General features: G+C 38.5%; 1 protein-coding gene across 6 annotated transcripts in view; it reads right to left on the reverse strand.

The window, feature by feature from the left end:
- LOC127832116 (synaptic vesicle 2-related protein-like) overlaps positions 1-17,798 on the reverse strand; it is a 94,875-nt gene that overhangs the window by 37,386 nt on the left and 39,691 nt on the right. For all 6 annotated transcript variants that reach the window (XR_008026700.1, XM_052357356.1, XM_052357372.1 and 3 more), the window contains 5 exons: positions 17,411-17,496; positions 14,736-14,834; positions 7,044-7,115; positions 6,084-6,208; positions 5,312-5,375 (listed from right to left, as the gene is read on the reverse strand). Coding sequence is in view for 5 of the 6 variants with exons in the window: in XM_052357356.1 (XP_052213316.1) it covers positions 5,312-5,375; positions 6,084-6,208; positions 7,044-7,115; positions 14,736-14,834; positions 17,411-17,496 (446 nt within the window). In the remaining variant the exon portion in view is untranslated. The remainder of the gene's footprint in view (positions 1-5,311; positions 5,376-6,083; positions 6,209-7,043; positions 7,116-14,735; positions 14,835-17,410; positions 17,497-17,798) is intronic.

Raw genomic sequence — 17,798 nt, forward strand, 5'->3', positions numbered from 1 at the left:
ATAGCTAATGTGAAATATAAAGCAAAAACATTGCACATTTGCAACTACGAAAAAAAATGAATTGATAAGAAAAAAAATAAACAAAGGGCTATACTTTAAAGGAGGACCATAGTGGCCCTGGAGTTGCTCACCTGAGTAGAATTAACATTAACAAGGGTTGTAAACGTGGTTTTGTTACACAATCATCACACGGTTATGTAAAAAGGCATCGATCAACACTATTGTGCTGCAACAATGCAAGCACAGGTAAAAATGAGTTTCATAGGAGAGTAGGATAAGTGAATGAAAGGTCGAATAAATCATCATCATTGTGCACCAACATCATCATTACAACTAGGTTAACAAATTTTAGCTATAGCCATATACAGAAAACAGCCCAGCCTTCTGATGACCATCTTTTTCAAGAGAAAAGAGCCATTTTTTAACTCAGCCAAGCTATCATAAGAACAAATGCCTTAACAAATTCCAGAAAGATTGGACTATAAAGTGACTCCTAGAGTGTAAACAAGGTTTTACTATAGCCATATAGGAAAACTACTCCGCCCCCCCCCCCCCCCCCCCCTGGAGGCCATGTTTTTCAAAGAACAGGAACCATTTTCAAACTACTCTAAGATGGCATTTGAAAAAGTCTTCTGACCAAATTTTATTACAATCGGATAATAAATGTGGCCTCTAGAGTTATAACAAGTCAAATGTTGATGCAGCATGATGCACAATGCACGATGGACAAAAGGTGATCACAAAAGCTTACCATGAGCACATTGTGCTAGCTAAAATGTTGCCTATATAGTCATAAGATTTATTTCAAAGATTTGACATGGTGACCTAGTTTCTGGATACATGTGATCCACATCAAACTCAGACTAGGAAAATAATTGTTAGGCATGTACCTGGTGACCTAGGTCAAGGTCACAACTGACCAATCCTACGAATCAGCCTTACAAATGTCAATATAAATATCTGACCAGGTTTCATTAAATTCCATTGCACCCCCTCTCTTCCCCTTTGACACCCCACCCTTTCCCCTTCAAACTCGAAGAACCATGTCGGACTGGAGTGCACGGTGCAGGGCCTGATACCATGATAAACACTTATTTAGCCCTATCCAGGACAAAGTATTGTCGACTTTGTTGATACTGCTAATTTTGTACCTTGTAGTACATTAAATCTTGTTATAACTGCTATTTCGCGTAGCAAATTTCCTTATTTTTGTGTAAAACTACTATCTTATATAGCAAATTGCCTTAATTTTTTTTCTCAATACTGCTATTCCTACACCATAGCAAACATTTTACCCTGTATTACACTAATTCATGTTAAAATTGCTATTTTTATAGCAAATTTCCTTAATTATATATTAAATTGCTATTTTATATAGCAAATTGCCTCGGTTTTTCTGTTTAATTGTCATTTTACATACCATACAAGGTACTTTAGTACTATTTCCTCCATTGTTATCACCAATATATTAATAATATTGGCTGGATTAGAGCTTTTTGGGTTTGTTTTAATGCATCTAGGTAATATTTGGTCTTTTTACCATTTTACATCTTACCTTTATCAATTTTCCTTCAATAGTTTACAAACTATTTTTCATTTACCGTGCACTCCCTCTGGTCCAGGGGAAACAACCATTGTAGACTCCATCCCCAAAATTACCTCCCTTAGTTCTACTGAGTGACATCACCCCTGCTGGCTCTTTTTTCACCCACTCACATCGGCCTACACTTCCAAAAATCTCTTCTTCTTTCAACCCTCCAGGGTGGCAACATGTATTTTAAATATATAAACGCATATGATTCTGTACATATTGTAAATAATGTACCTTTTGTACAAATTTAGCTGTTTTGTCTCATTTTTAACTGTAAAGCACATTGTCTTACCTTTAATTTTTATGTGGCCCTATAAAGGTGACCGTTTGGAGACACGCAAGTTATTACCCTTAACATATAAGGGTTTTTTACTAAACCCACTTTTAAATATTGTTTTAATGCCACTCTGGGGGGACTTCTCTTCTCCATAGCCCAATCCTCCTTAAGTTCCATACAGACAGGGTCTTATGTTGGAGCATTACGGCTATTTTCCCTGTCTGCAAGTGTTTAACATTGAGCCACATACATAAACTTATACTCATTACTTTTTTAATAACTCAATACTCAATTGCAACATTAATATATAATTGAGAGTTATACTCTCTATGTGTTATCATATATTGTTTTTTTTCTCCTTTCTTTTTCATATAATTGCATGTACACATGCAACTTCACTTTACACTTGAGAGCTGTTAAATCAGGCTCTGGCATCCCTACTAATTAATGTTCATAGATATAAACATATCTCTCCAACGATTAGATCTTGTTGTGTGGCATTTCGCTTAAACCTTAAATATACACATAATAATGGTACTTGACTATGTATGTAAATATATAGTGGCAATGTTCAACCACTTTGTGATCTGGAAAACCCTGAAGCATACATGCCATACGTCCCGAATTGTCCGGGACAGTAACGGAAATGAAGAACTTGTCCCGCTGTCCCGGAAATCTGTCAAATGTCCCGGAATTAACAAAATCAATATATACATGTACCTTATCTTAGGCTTAACTGCACCTCGAATCTGTGAATATCTGCAGCGTCTCCATGACAATGCCTACCCGAATAGGCAGACTACGCTACGTGTCAAAATCGATCAATTAACAGGGGTCCTGTTATCATATCAATTGTTTCACGTTCGCGGTCAAACCGAAAAGGCGGCATTGTTTAATGTGATTGTTAATTGACTTTAATCTACTATGTCATTATTTCCCGCTGTGTAAAGGCAAATGAAAGTTGTTCACACATCTGAAGTCCAATATCGCTGAGTAAAAAATTAAAAGCAGTTTATGTTCGCACGTTTAACCGACAAAGAAGTTGAGTAAAAAACTGTTTTGTTGTATTTGTTTTATTGTGATTGGTTGTATGTATTGTGAATTGGTTTGAGTTGACGATTTAACGGTACTGTATTGCTGTATTTTTTATTATATTAATGTTATAAATGAATAAAGGCGTATCAACAACTACGCTTTTCACAGTCTTAATAACAATAACGCAGTGACGTCACCATCTATGTTTAGAACGCTTACACTGAAAACACGTGGCTTGTATCTAGTAACGGAAGTAGTAATGTTTAATTTGACGTTAATAGATCAAGTGTATTTCAGATAGGCTTTCGAACTTTTGCAATTAACGATGCGAAACACAAAAAAACGTACCAAAAATGCATATGTCTATAAATATTGCTACATTTTATACATGTCCCGGAAAATCGGCAAAAGTCCCGGACAATTTAACTCAGTGTCCTGGAATTGGTCTGAAAAATTATGGCATGTATGCCTCGAGTATTATTATTTTGTTTTCAAACATATTACACATCTGTGTATTCCTTTTTCTATAAAAATTATATTAAAATAATCCTATTTGGATTCTAACATTTAAAACACAGATCACAAAGTCTAAAGACTCCAACAAACCCATTGCAGTATATACTGAACAGTGGGTCTAGTAATGATGATGCCACATACAACAGTATGTGTGTTTTCACCATCTTTACTTATAAAAATTGGGCTATTCATTCTTTATTCTTTCTCTCTCTCCTTAAAAAACATAACAAACAATAACATACAATAACAACATCATATAAATAATAATAAATAATAACAAGTACAGTAACATAACATAAAGGTAGTAATTTATAACTATAAAACAAGTCCAAGTTCTTTTGGATTTATTCATCCTTTTCTTTCATTTAATTTTTCTGCTTATAAACTATTATTGTTTACTTTTTGTTAAAGTGCAACGTCAGCCGTGGGAAAATTCTATTTATAAACGGATTGTTTATAAACGGATTGACCTACTTGCAATCCTTAATCAGTAATGTCGGCCAATCAGCGCCATCGTTTTATAAGTGTATCATCCAATAAAAACGCAGCTTTTTAACAGAGTTAGGCCCAGCCAGTGTTAAGTACTGCGTTTTTCTTATAACGCTTCTTAAATAAGTATACATATTTTTAAACCAATAGATTTTTATTAAGGCACCGCACCAACACTGCAAAGTTTTCTACTTATATCAATGGTACAGCCCAGTAAAATCGGGCTGTCCATTTTATGGCCGTTTTCGACCTTTTTATGCAGAGTTTTATGTTAAGCAGTGTGCTCGGGCAATGGTTTATAACCGAAGTCCCGAGGGTAAACAATCTCATTAGTCAGTCATTAAATTGACTCAAAAATAGTTTTCTTGCTGGTAACAAGGTTTTTCTCAGATTTGACCTGGTTACCTAGTTTTGGGATTCACATGACCTAGATTAGAAAACATGTCTATACATATGTTTAAGCATTTTCATCAAGATTAAGTCATATATAGAGCCTCTATAAAGGAAACAAGTTTTTTTTTAATTTGATCAGGCAACCTAGTTTTTAGTATATATAGTGTTCTCAAACAAAAGCTGTTGGAGGATAACAGTCTTGACTTTTCTATCACTTGTCCATGCTTATTTCCTTAACTAAATCTGTTTGAATTGAAGGCAAGTTATTTAGGCTATGAAGAATTGACCATGTTTCTAGCTTGCAAAATATCATACAATGTACATAAGCCTTGACTTGAAGTGAAAACCATTTTATTTTTATATTACAGGCAGTGCCTTGACTGTTGTTTACCTTGACCACATCAAGAAGTTCAGTAGAATTCATTTGGCTATTTTGGTTACACTGCCCTATTGCTTAAGCCGTCCTCCCAAATAGAACCGTAAAGGGAGGGAGACTTGGTACAAAGTATCTTCATATGATGTGCAATGACCTTTTATAATTATATAGCTTACATAACTTATATATAAAACTCCAAAGTGTAAAAAGGCTTTTTTTTGTGATAAAATTCAATATAGAGTAACACAAACGTCCTCTAGGGATGTAAAATTTTGTGTCATTGTGTGACCTAAAATTTGTACTGTCCTCAAGCAGGTGCAAACAATTTACTTAGGTAAACTGGAGCTGCACCCTCGATTACATGAAATCCAACAAATAAAACTTTAAACATCACCCAGGCCTATACTGGAAGCCAATGTAATATGTTTAGGAGATAAGTGATTGGTTCTTTAAAAGAAGGGTTAAATACTATTATTGCAGCATGATTTGAACTTGCTTCTTGATTTGGTAAGACAGGGTAGCTCCTGATCAGACTGGGTGATTGTCTAGGCTGGTCTGGACCTACACTGGCTGCATATGGCATAAGACCTATTTTAGCATAACTCAATTTTTAAAAAGCAAAGGAGTCTCTAACCTCAACCAATACAATACATCTGGCTCTGGTGGCTGTGGGGAGGAACTCTGAGTACAGGGTCACCCTGAAATTATGTACAATCTATTGATTAAGTGACCTGTCTTACCATACATCACAGGGCATAGATATAGCTTAGATTTAGACATTTTCTTTTTTTGAACCATTAATTATGAGCACAAATGTAATGTTCAATCTTAAATCTCAGTAATTTAGATTTTTTTAGGGCTTCTCTCATAATTAACTTTAGGAACCAATGGGAAAACAAGGGACAAAATTGTCACACAACCAGGTTTTCAATGTGAAAAAAGTCTGATAAAGGGAGACAACTCAAACTGAACTGATTGTTTATAATTAATCCCCTTTGTTTCAAAATAAATATATTTTTAGTCATGGCGATCTTGACCTTGGAGATATTGATGTTATTCTTTTGTGTGATATACCATCCCATGATGGTGAACAAATGTGCCAAATGATTTTAAAATCTCAAAATGAATGACATAGTTATGGCCCTAACAAGCTCATTTATGGCCATTTTTGACCTTTGAACTCAAAGTGTGACCTTGACCTTGGAGATACCGACGTAATTCTTTTGCACGACACACCGTCTAATGATGGTGAACAAATGTGCCAAATGATTTTAAAATCTCACAATGAACAACAAAGTTATGACCCGGACAAGCTTGTTCCACCCGCCCGCCAGCCGACATTCGCCATTCTAAAAACCAGTTTTTTCCTTTGGAAAACCTGGTGAAAAATAGGCATCTGGACTTACGACTGCGGTGCCCCACCAATGCCAAATCCAACCAAGCCTCTCAATACCAGAAGCCAGATGAAATTGGGGGCAAAGGCGCTAATGAACCCAAAGTAACAAGTAAACACAGAGCACAAAATCAGCTCCTGAAAAGACAAAAATATAAATACTATAAGTAACATGTTATGTTGAATAGCAGATAAAGATGCAAATGTCCTTGAAAGTTTAAAGAGACAAAGATTGCTATTGTAACATTGATATCTGATTATTTGTAAAAACTGTTCTTTTATATGGCATTTCTTTTGTAGGCAAGTTTTCAATGTTGTTAACCTTCATTTATATCAAATGACATGCTGATACAATTTTCACCAAGAGGACCTAATGAATAAAAGAAATTTGTGCATTTATTTAAAATGCAGAAACTGAGCAAAATGAAAACATTCTGTTTTTTTATAAATTGTTTATTTATCTAGTGAAAGACTTGTGGATCATTAAATGTATGCAGCCAATGTATACTATTCTCAAACCCACTTATCTGTGCAGATTTGTTATAAAACTCACAGACAACATGTTTTGTTATTCAACTTATATAATTCATGCATGGGTATCAGCCTATTGCTGGGCATGAATTAGTTTATTCTCTACCAGTACAAAGAATGCTTAAGGAGAAGAACTGTAGACTTTAGTGTCACTGCCAAGGCATATGACCTGTAAAAGGAGCTTAACCCTTTGAGCGCTGGAACCGGATTTTGAAGGCCTTTGCAAACAGTTTGGATCCAGATGAGATGCCACAGATCGTGGCGTCTCATCAGGATCCAAACTGTTTGCTATCCTGATAGTGGTCTTAGAAAAAAAATATAACAAAATGCTAATTGTAGAATTCAGCAGAGGACATTTAAGCAGACGACAAATTTCCCAGCATGCAAAGGGTTAAGCTGGCAACAAACACTGACTCAGTTACTTAAATATCACACAGCATACCGACTTTCTGCCATATTTGTCACAGATACTGCCCCAAATGCTGGAGCTACACATCATGCCACAGAAAACAATCTGAAAGAAAACACACACAACAATATTAGTATATGGTGTTTTTAATAATATATATATATTGCAGCCTTAAAAAGAACAAGCCATAAAACTAGCCTTTATTAACATTTTTAAAAAGTATCATAAAGATTGAGTCATACATGTGGCCTGTTGAGTGGTTACAAGGTTTTTCTAAGATTTGACCTGGTGACGTATTGTTTTTAAACATATTACCCGCCAGACTTCAACTTGACCTTGGTATTGTCTAACTACCTTAACTCAAGATCGAGTCAGAAATGTGGCACTTATCGTAGGTAAACGGTTTTTTGAGATTTGACCTGATGACCTAGTATTTTGGACCCATATGACCAAGATCAAAAGTAGCGTACATTTACATGTACTCAAAATAATCATTCTAACTAAATTTCATTAAGATGGAGTAATAAATGTGTTCTATAGAGTGGTAACAAGATTTCTCGTGCAAATGACCTATTGACATAGTTTGTGGATGTGCTTGACCGAGATTCAAACTAGCATAAACAAGTTTTTATGCTCCCCATATATATATATCACCAAGGCTAATAATAGATTTTTCGGTCACACTTTTGTTACCATTTCTCATAGCACCTTCAATACTTTACCAATCTCTTTCATATTTGGCATGTAGGTACCTTGCATGGACCTCTACCTTTTGATGACATTTGAGGTCACTGGGGTCAAGGTCCCCAACGCTAATAGATTAGATTTTTCCGTCACACTTTTGTTACAGTTTCTCATACCACCTTCAATACTCTTTCATATTTGGCATGTATATATCTTGCATGGACCTCTACCTTTTGATGACGTTTGAGGTCACTGGGGTCAAGGTCACCAAAGCTAATAATAGATTTTTTCGTCACACTTTTGTTACAGTTTCTCATAGCACCTTCAATACTTTACTGATCTCTTTCATATTTGGCATGTAGGTACCGTGCATGGACCTCTACCTTTTGATGAGGTTTGAGGTCACTGGGGTCAAAGTCAAGGTCACTGAGGCTAATATTAGATTTTCTCAAGGTCTCACTTTTTTCCACACAAATAATCCCATATATCGACAAAGCATCATTGGGGAGCATCCATCAGTTTTACTAATATCCTTGTTTTAAAATATTATTTGACCTGGTGACCTAGTTTTTGTAAGCATATGACTCATATTTAAACTGAACCTAAATTTAGTCAAGATTAGTCATTCTAACCAAGTTTTGTTAAGATTGAGCCTTAGCTATGGCCTCAAGAGAGGAACAAGGTTTTTCTAAGATTTGACTTTTTGACATTATAACTTTGGTTTTGACCCACATTTGAAATCAGCCAAGATATTGTCTTAATTAAAAATGTGACAAATTTTCATCAAGACTTTTTCATGTGGCCTCTATAGTGGTTACGGGAATTTTTCGAGGATTTGAGCTGGTTACCTAGTTTTTTTACCCATGTTACTCAGATTAAAACAAGAGCACCGCCTTGCGGGTCCAGACCGCTCATCTATTTTCTTTTTAAAGGTGAAGGGACTCTCATTTTCAATCACAAAGGAGGGAGGGGTGGAGTGAAGAGGGGTGTATAGTGTGGGGGCGTGGAATTTATTACATTATCTTCCAAAAATGCGGAAAAAAAACGCAAAAAAAAAAAAAAAAACGGGGTGGGGTGGGGGTGGGGGGGGATTCTTAAGTGCGATGGTTGGACGGTATTTCAAACATAAAATAATAAAAATAAATATTTGTGAGATGATCTTAAAAAAAAAAAAAAAAATTTAGGGGGGGGATTCGGATGGGGGGAGGGGGGGGGGGTGTGGGGGATTCTTGGGTGCGATGGTTGGACGGTATTTCAAACATAAAATAATAAAAATAAATATTTGTGTTTTTTAACCATTAAAAAAAATAAATTGGGGGGGGTGGGGTGGGGGGTGGTATAGTGTGAGGGTGTGGTGGTCATTTTTGAGATGATCTTAAAAAAAAAAAAAAAAAAAAAAAAAAAATAGGGGGGGAGGGGGGAAGAGGAGGGGGGCACGGGGGATGGTTTGGGTGGAGTCTATTGTGGCATGTCAAGTAAGAGTAGTTTTGTCAAAGTATCAATCAAATCTTATCATAAATAAAGAAGTTATGGCAATTTTAGCAAAATTTAATAATTTGACCTTGAGAGTCAAGGTCATTCAAAGGTCAAGGTAAAATTCAACTTGCCAGGTACATTAACCTCATGATAGCATGAAAGTATTTGAAGTTTGAAAGCAATAGCCTTGATACTTAAGAAGTAAAGTGGATCGAAACACAAAATTTAACCACATATTCAAAGTTACTATGTCAAAAAAGGGCCATAATTCCGTAAAAATGACAACCAGAGTTATGCAACTTGTCCTTTTACTGTACCCTTATGATAGTTTGAAGTGTTCCAAGTATGAAAGCAATATGTATGATACTTTAAGGGTAAAGTGGACCAAAACACAAAACTTAACCAAATTTTCAATTTTCTAAGTATAAAGGGCCCATAATTCCGTCCAAATGCCAGTCAGAGTTACAAAACTTTGCCTGCACAGTCCCCTTATGATAGTTAATAAGTGTTGCAAGTATGAAAGCAATAGCTTTGATACTGTAGGAATAAAGTGGACCTAAACACAAAACTTAACCAAATTTTCATTTTTCTAAGTATAAAAAGGGCACATAATTCTGTCAAAATGCCAGTCAGAGTTACATTACTTTGCCTGCACAGTCCCCTTATGATAGTTAGTAAGTGTTGCAAGTATGAAAGCAATAGCTTTGATACTTAAGGAATAAAATGGACCTAAACACAAAACTTAACCAAAATTTTCAATTTTCTAAGTATAAAAAGGGCACATAATTCTGTCAAAATGCACGCCAGAGTTATCTTACTTTGCCTGCCCAGTCCCCTTATGATAGTTAGTAAGTGTACCAAGTTTGAATGCAATAGCATTGATACTTTCTGAGAAAAGTGGACCTAAACGCAAAACTTAACCAAAATTTTCAATTTTCTAAGTATAAAAAGGGCACATAATTCTGTCAAAATGCACGCCAGAGTTATCTTACTTTGCCTGCCCAGTCCCCTTACGATAGTAAGTAAGTGTACCAAGTTTGAATGCAATAGCATTGATACTTTCTGAGAAAAGTGGACCTAAACGCAAAACTTAACCGGACGCCAACGCCAACGCCAATGCCAATGCCAATGCCGACGCCAAGGTGATGACAATAGCTCATAATTTTTTTTCAAAAAATAGATAAGCGAAAAAGGACTAGATATTGTCTAGATAATTATTCTGACTTAGTGTTTGATCAAGATTGGATGTATAATGTGGCCTCTTGTCAGGTAACAAACTAAAAGATAACACACTACACACACTGCACACACTACACACACTGCACATGCTACACAAACTACACACACTACACACACTGCACACACTACACACACTGCACACACTGCACACACTACACACACTGCACACACTGCACACACTGCACACACTGCACACACTGCACACACTGCACACATGGCACACACTGCACACACTTCACACACTGCACACACTACACACACTGCACACACTACACACACTGCACACACTACACACACTGCACACACAACACACACTACACAAACTGCACACATGGCACACACTACACAAACTGCACACACTGCACACACTACACACACTGCACAAACAACACACACTACACACACTACACACACTGCACACACTACACACACTAAACACACTGCACAAACAACACACTACACACACTACACACACTGCACACACTGCAAACACTACACACACTGCACACACTACACACACTGCACACACTACACACACTACACACACTGCACACACTACACACACTCCACACACTACACACACTGCACACACTACACACACTACACACACTACACAAACTGCACACACTACACACACTGCACAAACAACACACACTACACACACTGCACACACTACACACACTGCACACACTACACACACTACACACACTGCACACACTACACACACTGCACAAACAACACACTACACACACTGCACACACTGCACACACTACACACACTACACACACTGCACACACTACACACACTGCACACACTACACACACTGCACAAACAACACACTACACACACTACACACAATGCTCAAACAACACACACTACACACACTGCACAAACAACACACACTACACAAAACACACACACTACACACACTACACACACTGCACAAACAACACACACTACACAAACTACACACACTGCACAAACAACACACACTACACACACTGCACACACTGCACAAACAACACACACTACACACACTGCACACACAAAACACACTGCACACACTGCACAAACAACACACACTACACACACTGCACACACTACACAAACAACACACACTACACAAACTACACACACTGCACACACTGCCCACACTACACACACTTCCCACACTACACAAACTGCACACACTTCACACACTACACACACTGCACACACTGCACACACTACACACACTGCACACACTACACACACTACACACACTGCAAACACTGCACACACTGCACAAACAACACACACTGCACACACTACACACACTGCACAAACAACACACACTACACACACTGCACACACTGCACAAACAACACACACTACACACACTGCACAAACAAACAACACTGCACACACTGCACAAACAACACACGCTACACACACTGCACAAAAAACACACTGCACACACTGCACACACTACACAAACAACACACGCTACACACACTACACACACTGCACACACTGCACACACTACACACACTGCACACACAACACAAACAACACACACTGCACACACTACACACACTGCACAAACAACACACACTGCACACACTGCACACACTACACACACTGCACACACTACACACACTGCACACACAACACACACTACACACACTGCACACACTACACACACTGCACACACTACACACACTGCGCACACTGCACACACTACACACACTGCACACACTACACACACTGCACACACTACACACACTGCACAAACAACACACACTGCACACACTACACACACTGCACACACTACACACACTACACACACTGCACACACTACACACACTACACAAACACTACACACACTGCACACACTACACACACTGCACACACTACACACACTGCACACACTGCACACACTACACAAACAACACACACTGCACACACTGCACAAACAACACACACTGCACACACTACACACACTGCACACACTACACACACTACACACACTGCACACACTACACACACTGCACACACTGCACACACTACACAAACAACACACACTGCACACACTGCACAAACAACACACACTACACACACTACACACACTACACACACTACACACACTGCACACACTGCACACACTGCACACACTACACACACTACACAAACAACACACACTGCACACACTACACACACTGCACACACTACACACACTGCACACACTGCACACACTACACAAACAACACACACTGCACACACTGCAACACACACAACACTACACACTACACACACACACACTACAAAACAACACACACTGCACACACACTACACACACTACACACACTACACACACTACACACACTGCACACACTACACACAACACAACACACACTACACACACTGCACACACTACACACACTGCACACACTACACACACTACACAAACAACACACACTGCACAAACAACACACACTACACAAACTACACACACTGCACAAACAACACACACTACACACACTGCACACACTACACACACTGCACAAACAACACACACTACACACACTGCACACACTACACACACTGCACAAACAACACACACTACACACACTGCACACACTACACACACTGCACAAACAACACACACTGCACACACTGCACACACTGCACACACTACACACACTACACACACTGCACACACTACACACACTGCACACACTGCACACACTACACACACTGCACACACTACACACACTGCACACACTACACACACTGCACAAACAACACACACTGCACACACTACACACACTGCACACACTACGCACACTGCACACACTACACACACTGCACACACTACACACACTGCACACACTGCACACACTGCACACACTACACACACTACACACACTACGCAACACAACACACACTGCACACACTACACACACTGCACACACTGCACACACTACACACACTGCACACACTACACAAACAACACACACTGCACACACTATACACACTGCACACACTGAACACACTACACAAACAACACACACTACACACACTGCACACACTACACACACTGCACACACTACACACACTGCACACACTGCACACACTACACACACTGCACACACTACACAAACTGCACACACTACACACACTACACATACTACACACACTGCACACACTACACACACTACACACACTGCACACACTACACACACTGCACACACTGCACACACTACACACACTGCACACACTACACACACTGCACACACTGCACACACTGCACACACTACACACACTACACATACTACACACACACACACACTGCACACACTGCACACACTACACACACTACACACACTACACACACTACACACACTACACACACTACACATACTACACACACTGCACACACTACACACACTACACATACTACACACACTGCACACACTGCACACACTGCACACACTACACACACTACACACACTACACATACTACACACACTACACACACTACACACACTGCACACACTGCACACACTACACACACTGCACAAACAACACACACTGCACACACTACACACACTACACAAACAACACACACTGCACACACTACACACACTGCACACACTACACACACTGCACACACTACACAAACAACACACACTACACACACTGCACACACTACACACACTGCATACACTACACATACTGCACACACTACACACACTACACACAATGCACACACTACACACACTGCACACACTGCACACACTGCACACACTACACACACTACACACACTGCTTACACTGCACACACTACACACACTGCACACACTACACACACTGCACACACTACACACACTGCACACACTACACACACTACATACACTGCACACACTACACACACTGCACACACTGCACACACTGCACACACTGCATACACTACACATACTACACACACTACACACACTACACACACTACACATACTACACACACTGCACACACTGCACACACTGCACACACTACACACACTGCACAAACAACACACTACACAAACAACACACACTGCACACACTGCACAAACAACACACTACACAAACAACACGCACTGCACACACTACACACACTGCACAAACAACACACTACACAAACAACACACACTACACACACTGCACATACTACACACACTGCACACACTACACACACTGCACACACTACACACACTGCACACACTACACACACTGCACACACTACACACACTGCACACACTACACACACTGCACACATGGCACACACTGCATACAAGATGTGATTACCATGGTGATGAGAGCCTGTTTCCACTCGTTGATCTGCCAGTCACAGTGCAGGGCTGGAGACAGGATGGACAAGATCATCATCTCCATGGCATCTGCCATCTGCAATATCACAGTAACCACACTGATACAATATCTTTTGGAACAATGAGGAATCATTATTTCTATAGCATCTGCCAACTCAAACAGCACAGTGACCAAGGTTATACAGAACCTAAGGGGACAATTAACCCTTTGCATGCTGGGAAATTTGTCGTCTGCTGAATTGTCATCTGCTGAATTTCTAAAATAAGCATTTTGTTAGATTTTTTTTCCCAAGAATACTATTAGAATAGCAAACAGTTTGAATCCTGATGAGACGCCACGTTCTGTGGCGTCTCATCTGAATCCAAACTGTTTTCAAAGGCCTTTAAAATTTGGTTCCAGTGCTGAAAGGGTTAAACCTAATAATTATCTCCATGTTGTCAACAATCTTCAACAGTAAAGTAACCATGTAGATACAGTAACTGTGAAACAAAAAAGAGCAAAATCATCTCCATGGCATTTGTTACCTACAGCAGCACACTAACCATGAAATCACATTTCTAATACAACCAGGGATTTCGGTAGATTTTTAAAACCAGGAGTCATATTGACCCAAGGTCTCAAAATAAAAATAATGGTCAAAATACTGAAGTAACTTGAAATTTCCTAAATGCATGTTTAAGGTTTTGTAAAAGCATATTTATCATAATAATGAATAAAACATTTTCACAAAAGCTTTATTATGATCATTTTTGGTCCTTTTTTGATCAAGTTGGATTGTGGAAAACAATTAAATGTGTCAAAATCATGCAAGGCTAATTTTTAGCAGGAGTCAAACATGAGAAAAATGCAACTTGCTTGCATCAAAATGCAGGATTCTGCTTCAATTGAAATAACTAGCAACACTTGTATAAATACAATTTCTTCAAAACGCCATAGGAAAGCATCTTGAAACTTCAGCTGCTTTTGTTTGAGATTATTTTCTACATCAACAAAATTGCATTGAAATCATTCTGGAACATGTGCCAGTATGGTTTGGTTAAACTGCATGCACAATTGAAAGTTACCAATATTATTGATTTTTTCGGCGTAAGCTGTATTAAGCCAGCTTTTCACCTTAGCCTGACCTTTGTTAGCGTCCAATAGAATTCAAATAAAACTTCCCGCGGCCAAGTACAGATGAATACACTTCATTGACTGCATTGGCTGATTTGAGAATACGACCAGAACATTGGAAACATGTCCGCGTCTTTGTAACACTGTTTTACTGCGTGTTCAGCATGAAACAATTTTATATCTAATGAAAAGGCTTAATAGATAGAACAGTTTTACACTCAATCTCGACATCAATACAGTTTGTGCGTCCACCTTTTATTTTCAGAAGATTTTCATCGCGAGAACGTTTGCACTTAAAGGCTATTTTCTCATATTTATTACTAACTTCCATATTCCTGTCAACATGTTAAAGTATAGAGAGCAGTGGAAGCGAAGACTCACTTTAATGCATTGCATTTCAACTCGCGAGGTATATCGGGTCAATTTGCGGCCACTGTGTGTGAATGTCAGAGTTTACATACAGGTCATCGCTGCGTCTCTACCCTATGTGCTGATCGGAGTTCGCGGCCAGGAAAATAATCGTTACATAATAAAGACGCTATAGCGTGAACTAGGTGAACTGGAATTTTCTTTAGACCAGACAGATGTTAAATGAAGATATCCAGCGATATCATATGGTATGTCAATAATAGATTCTTAATGTGTTTTACAACAATACCATGATAAATATTATTTTTAATTAATTTAACAAGAATTATGCCATCATATTGACTAATGAATTAAGCATGAGCGCAATGATTCTCGATACTGTTAAAAATCGAATCACCAGACAAACCACTAAAACGGGTTTGTTCGAAGAACGCCCATATAAATATTTAAAATATATACGGATACTTCGCGTGTAGCCGGTTGACTCATATGTTTTAATTTCACTTCCATTCTTCTTTTGGTTTTCTGTTTTGTATCTATACGTTTATGACCAGCAATATGTTATAATGTAAAATAAGCCGCGAAAACTCCGCGTATCATCCCGTACTGCGTTTGCTGCAGCTAAGAACTGCACAGAAAAAGACATTCACTTAGACATCTTTGATCTCATTCATTGAAGTCTTTATCTTTCATTAACTGCAACCACAATCAACGCCGTATATCTTTTTTAAAGATATTTCTTATTTCTCTTATAATTCTTTTATTTGGACAATCTGATTGAGAGAGGTACCAGGGATTTCAATTGAAGCAGAATCCTGCGTTTTGATGCAAGCAAATTGCAATTTTCTCATTATTGACTCCAGCAAAACAATAGCCTTGCATCATTTTGACACATTTCTTTTCCATAATCCAACTTTTTAAAGGACAAGAAATGATCTTGTATGCTACAAATAATGCTTTTCACCATGATACATATAAATAAGATTTTACAAAATAGAAAACAGTCATAAAGGAACAAATTTCAAGATTCTTGAGTATTTTGACCCCAAGCATTTTCATTTTGACCCCTATTATGCAGCCTTGGGTCATGTTGACTCCTGGTTTTCAAAATCTACTGAAATCCCTGGGTACCTTTTGCAGACATTTGATTGTTGTATCAGTGTACTTACCCAGGCCAACCCCGTGAGAATGGAGAGTTTAACCTGGAACTTTCCAAATCCAATGTTGTCTATCGCCTGCTGGATCGTAAATGTCTCTGAAACATGTTAATGCTATGTTAATGTACGCAATAATCCTAATGTGGTGGTCAGTTACCTACCAGTACCTTCAGTTGTCTTTGTTTGATACGTTATCTTATTTCATATGATGTGGTTATGGGTGTACAAATAGGAATTCAAAAATGCAATGCCATAGTCAGCTTCATCGCCTGCTGTGATTCTTTTCACCTTCAAGTAAAGACCTTGAACTTTAGGGACTAATGCACATCTTCTGAATGACTAACATTTTTCAAGAAATCTTCCAATTGATATATGAGATATAAAGCAGTCAGAATTTGGC

Source organism: Dreissena polymorpha, chromosome 1, assembly GCF_020536995.1.
Source record: "Dreissena polymorpha isolate Duluth1 chromosome 1, UMN_Dpol_1.0, whole genome shotgun sequence".
Lineage (NCBI taxonomy): Eukaryota > Metazoa > Mollusca > Bivalvia > Myida > Dreissenidae > Dreissena > Dreissena polymorpha.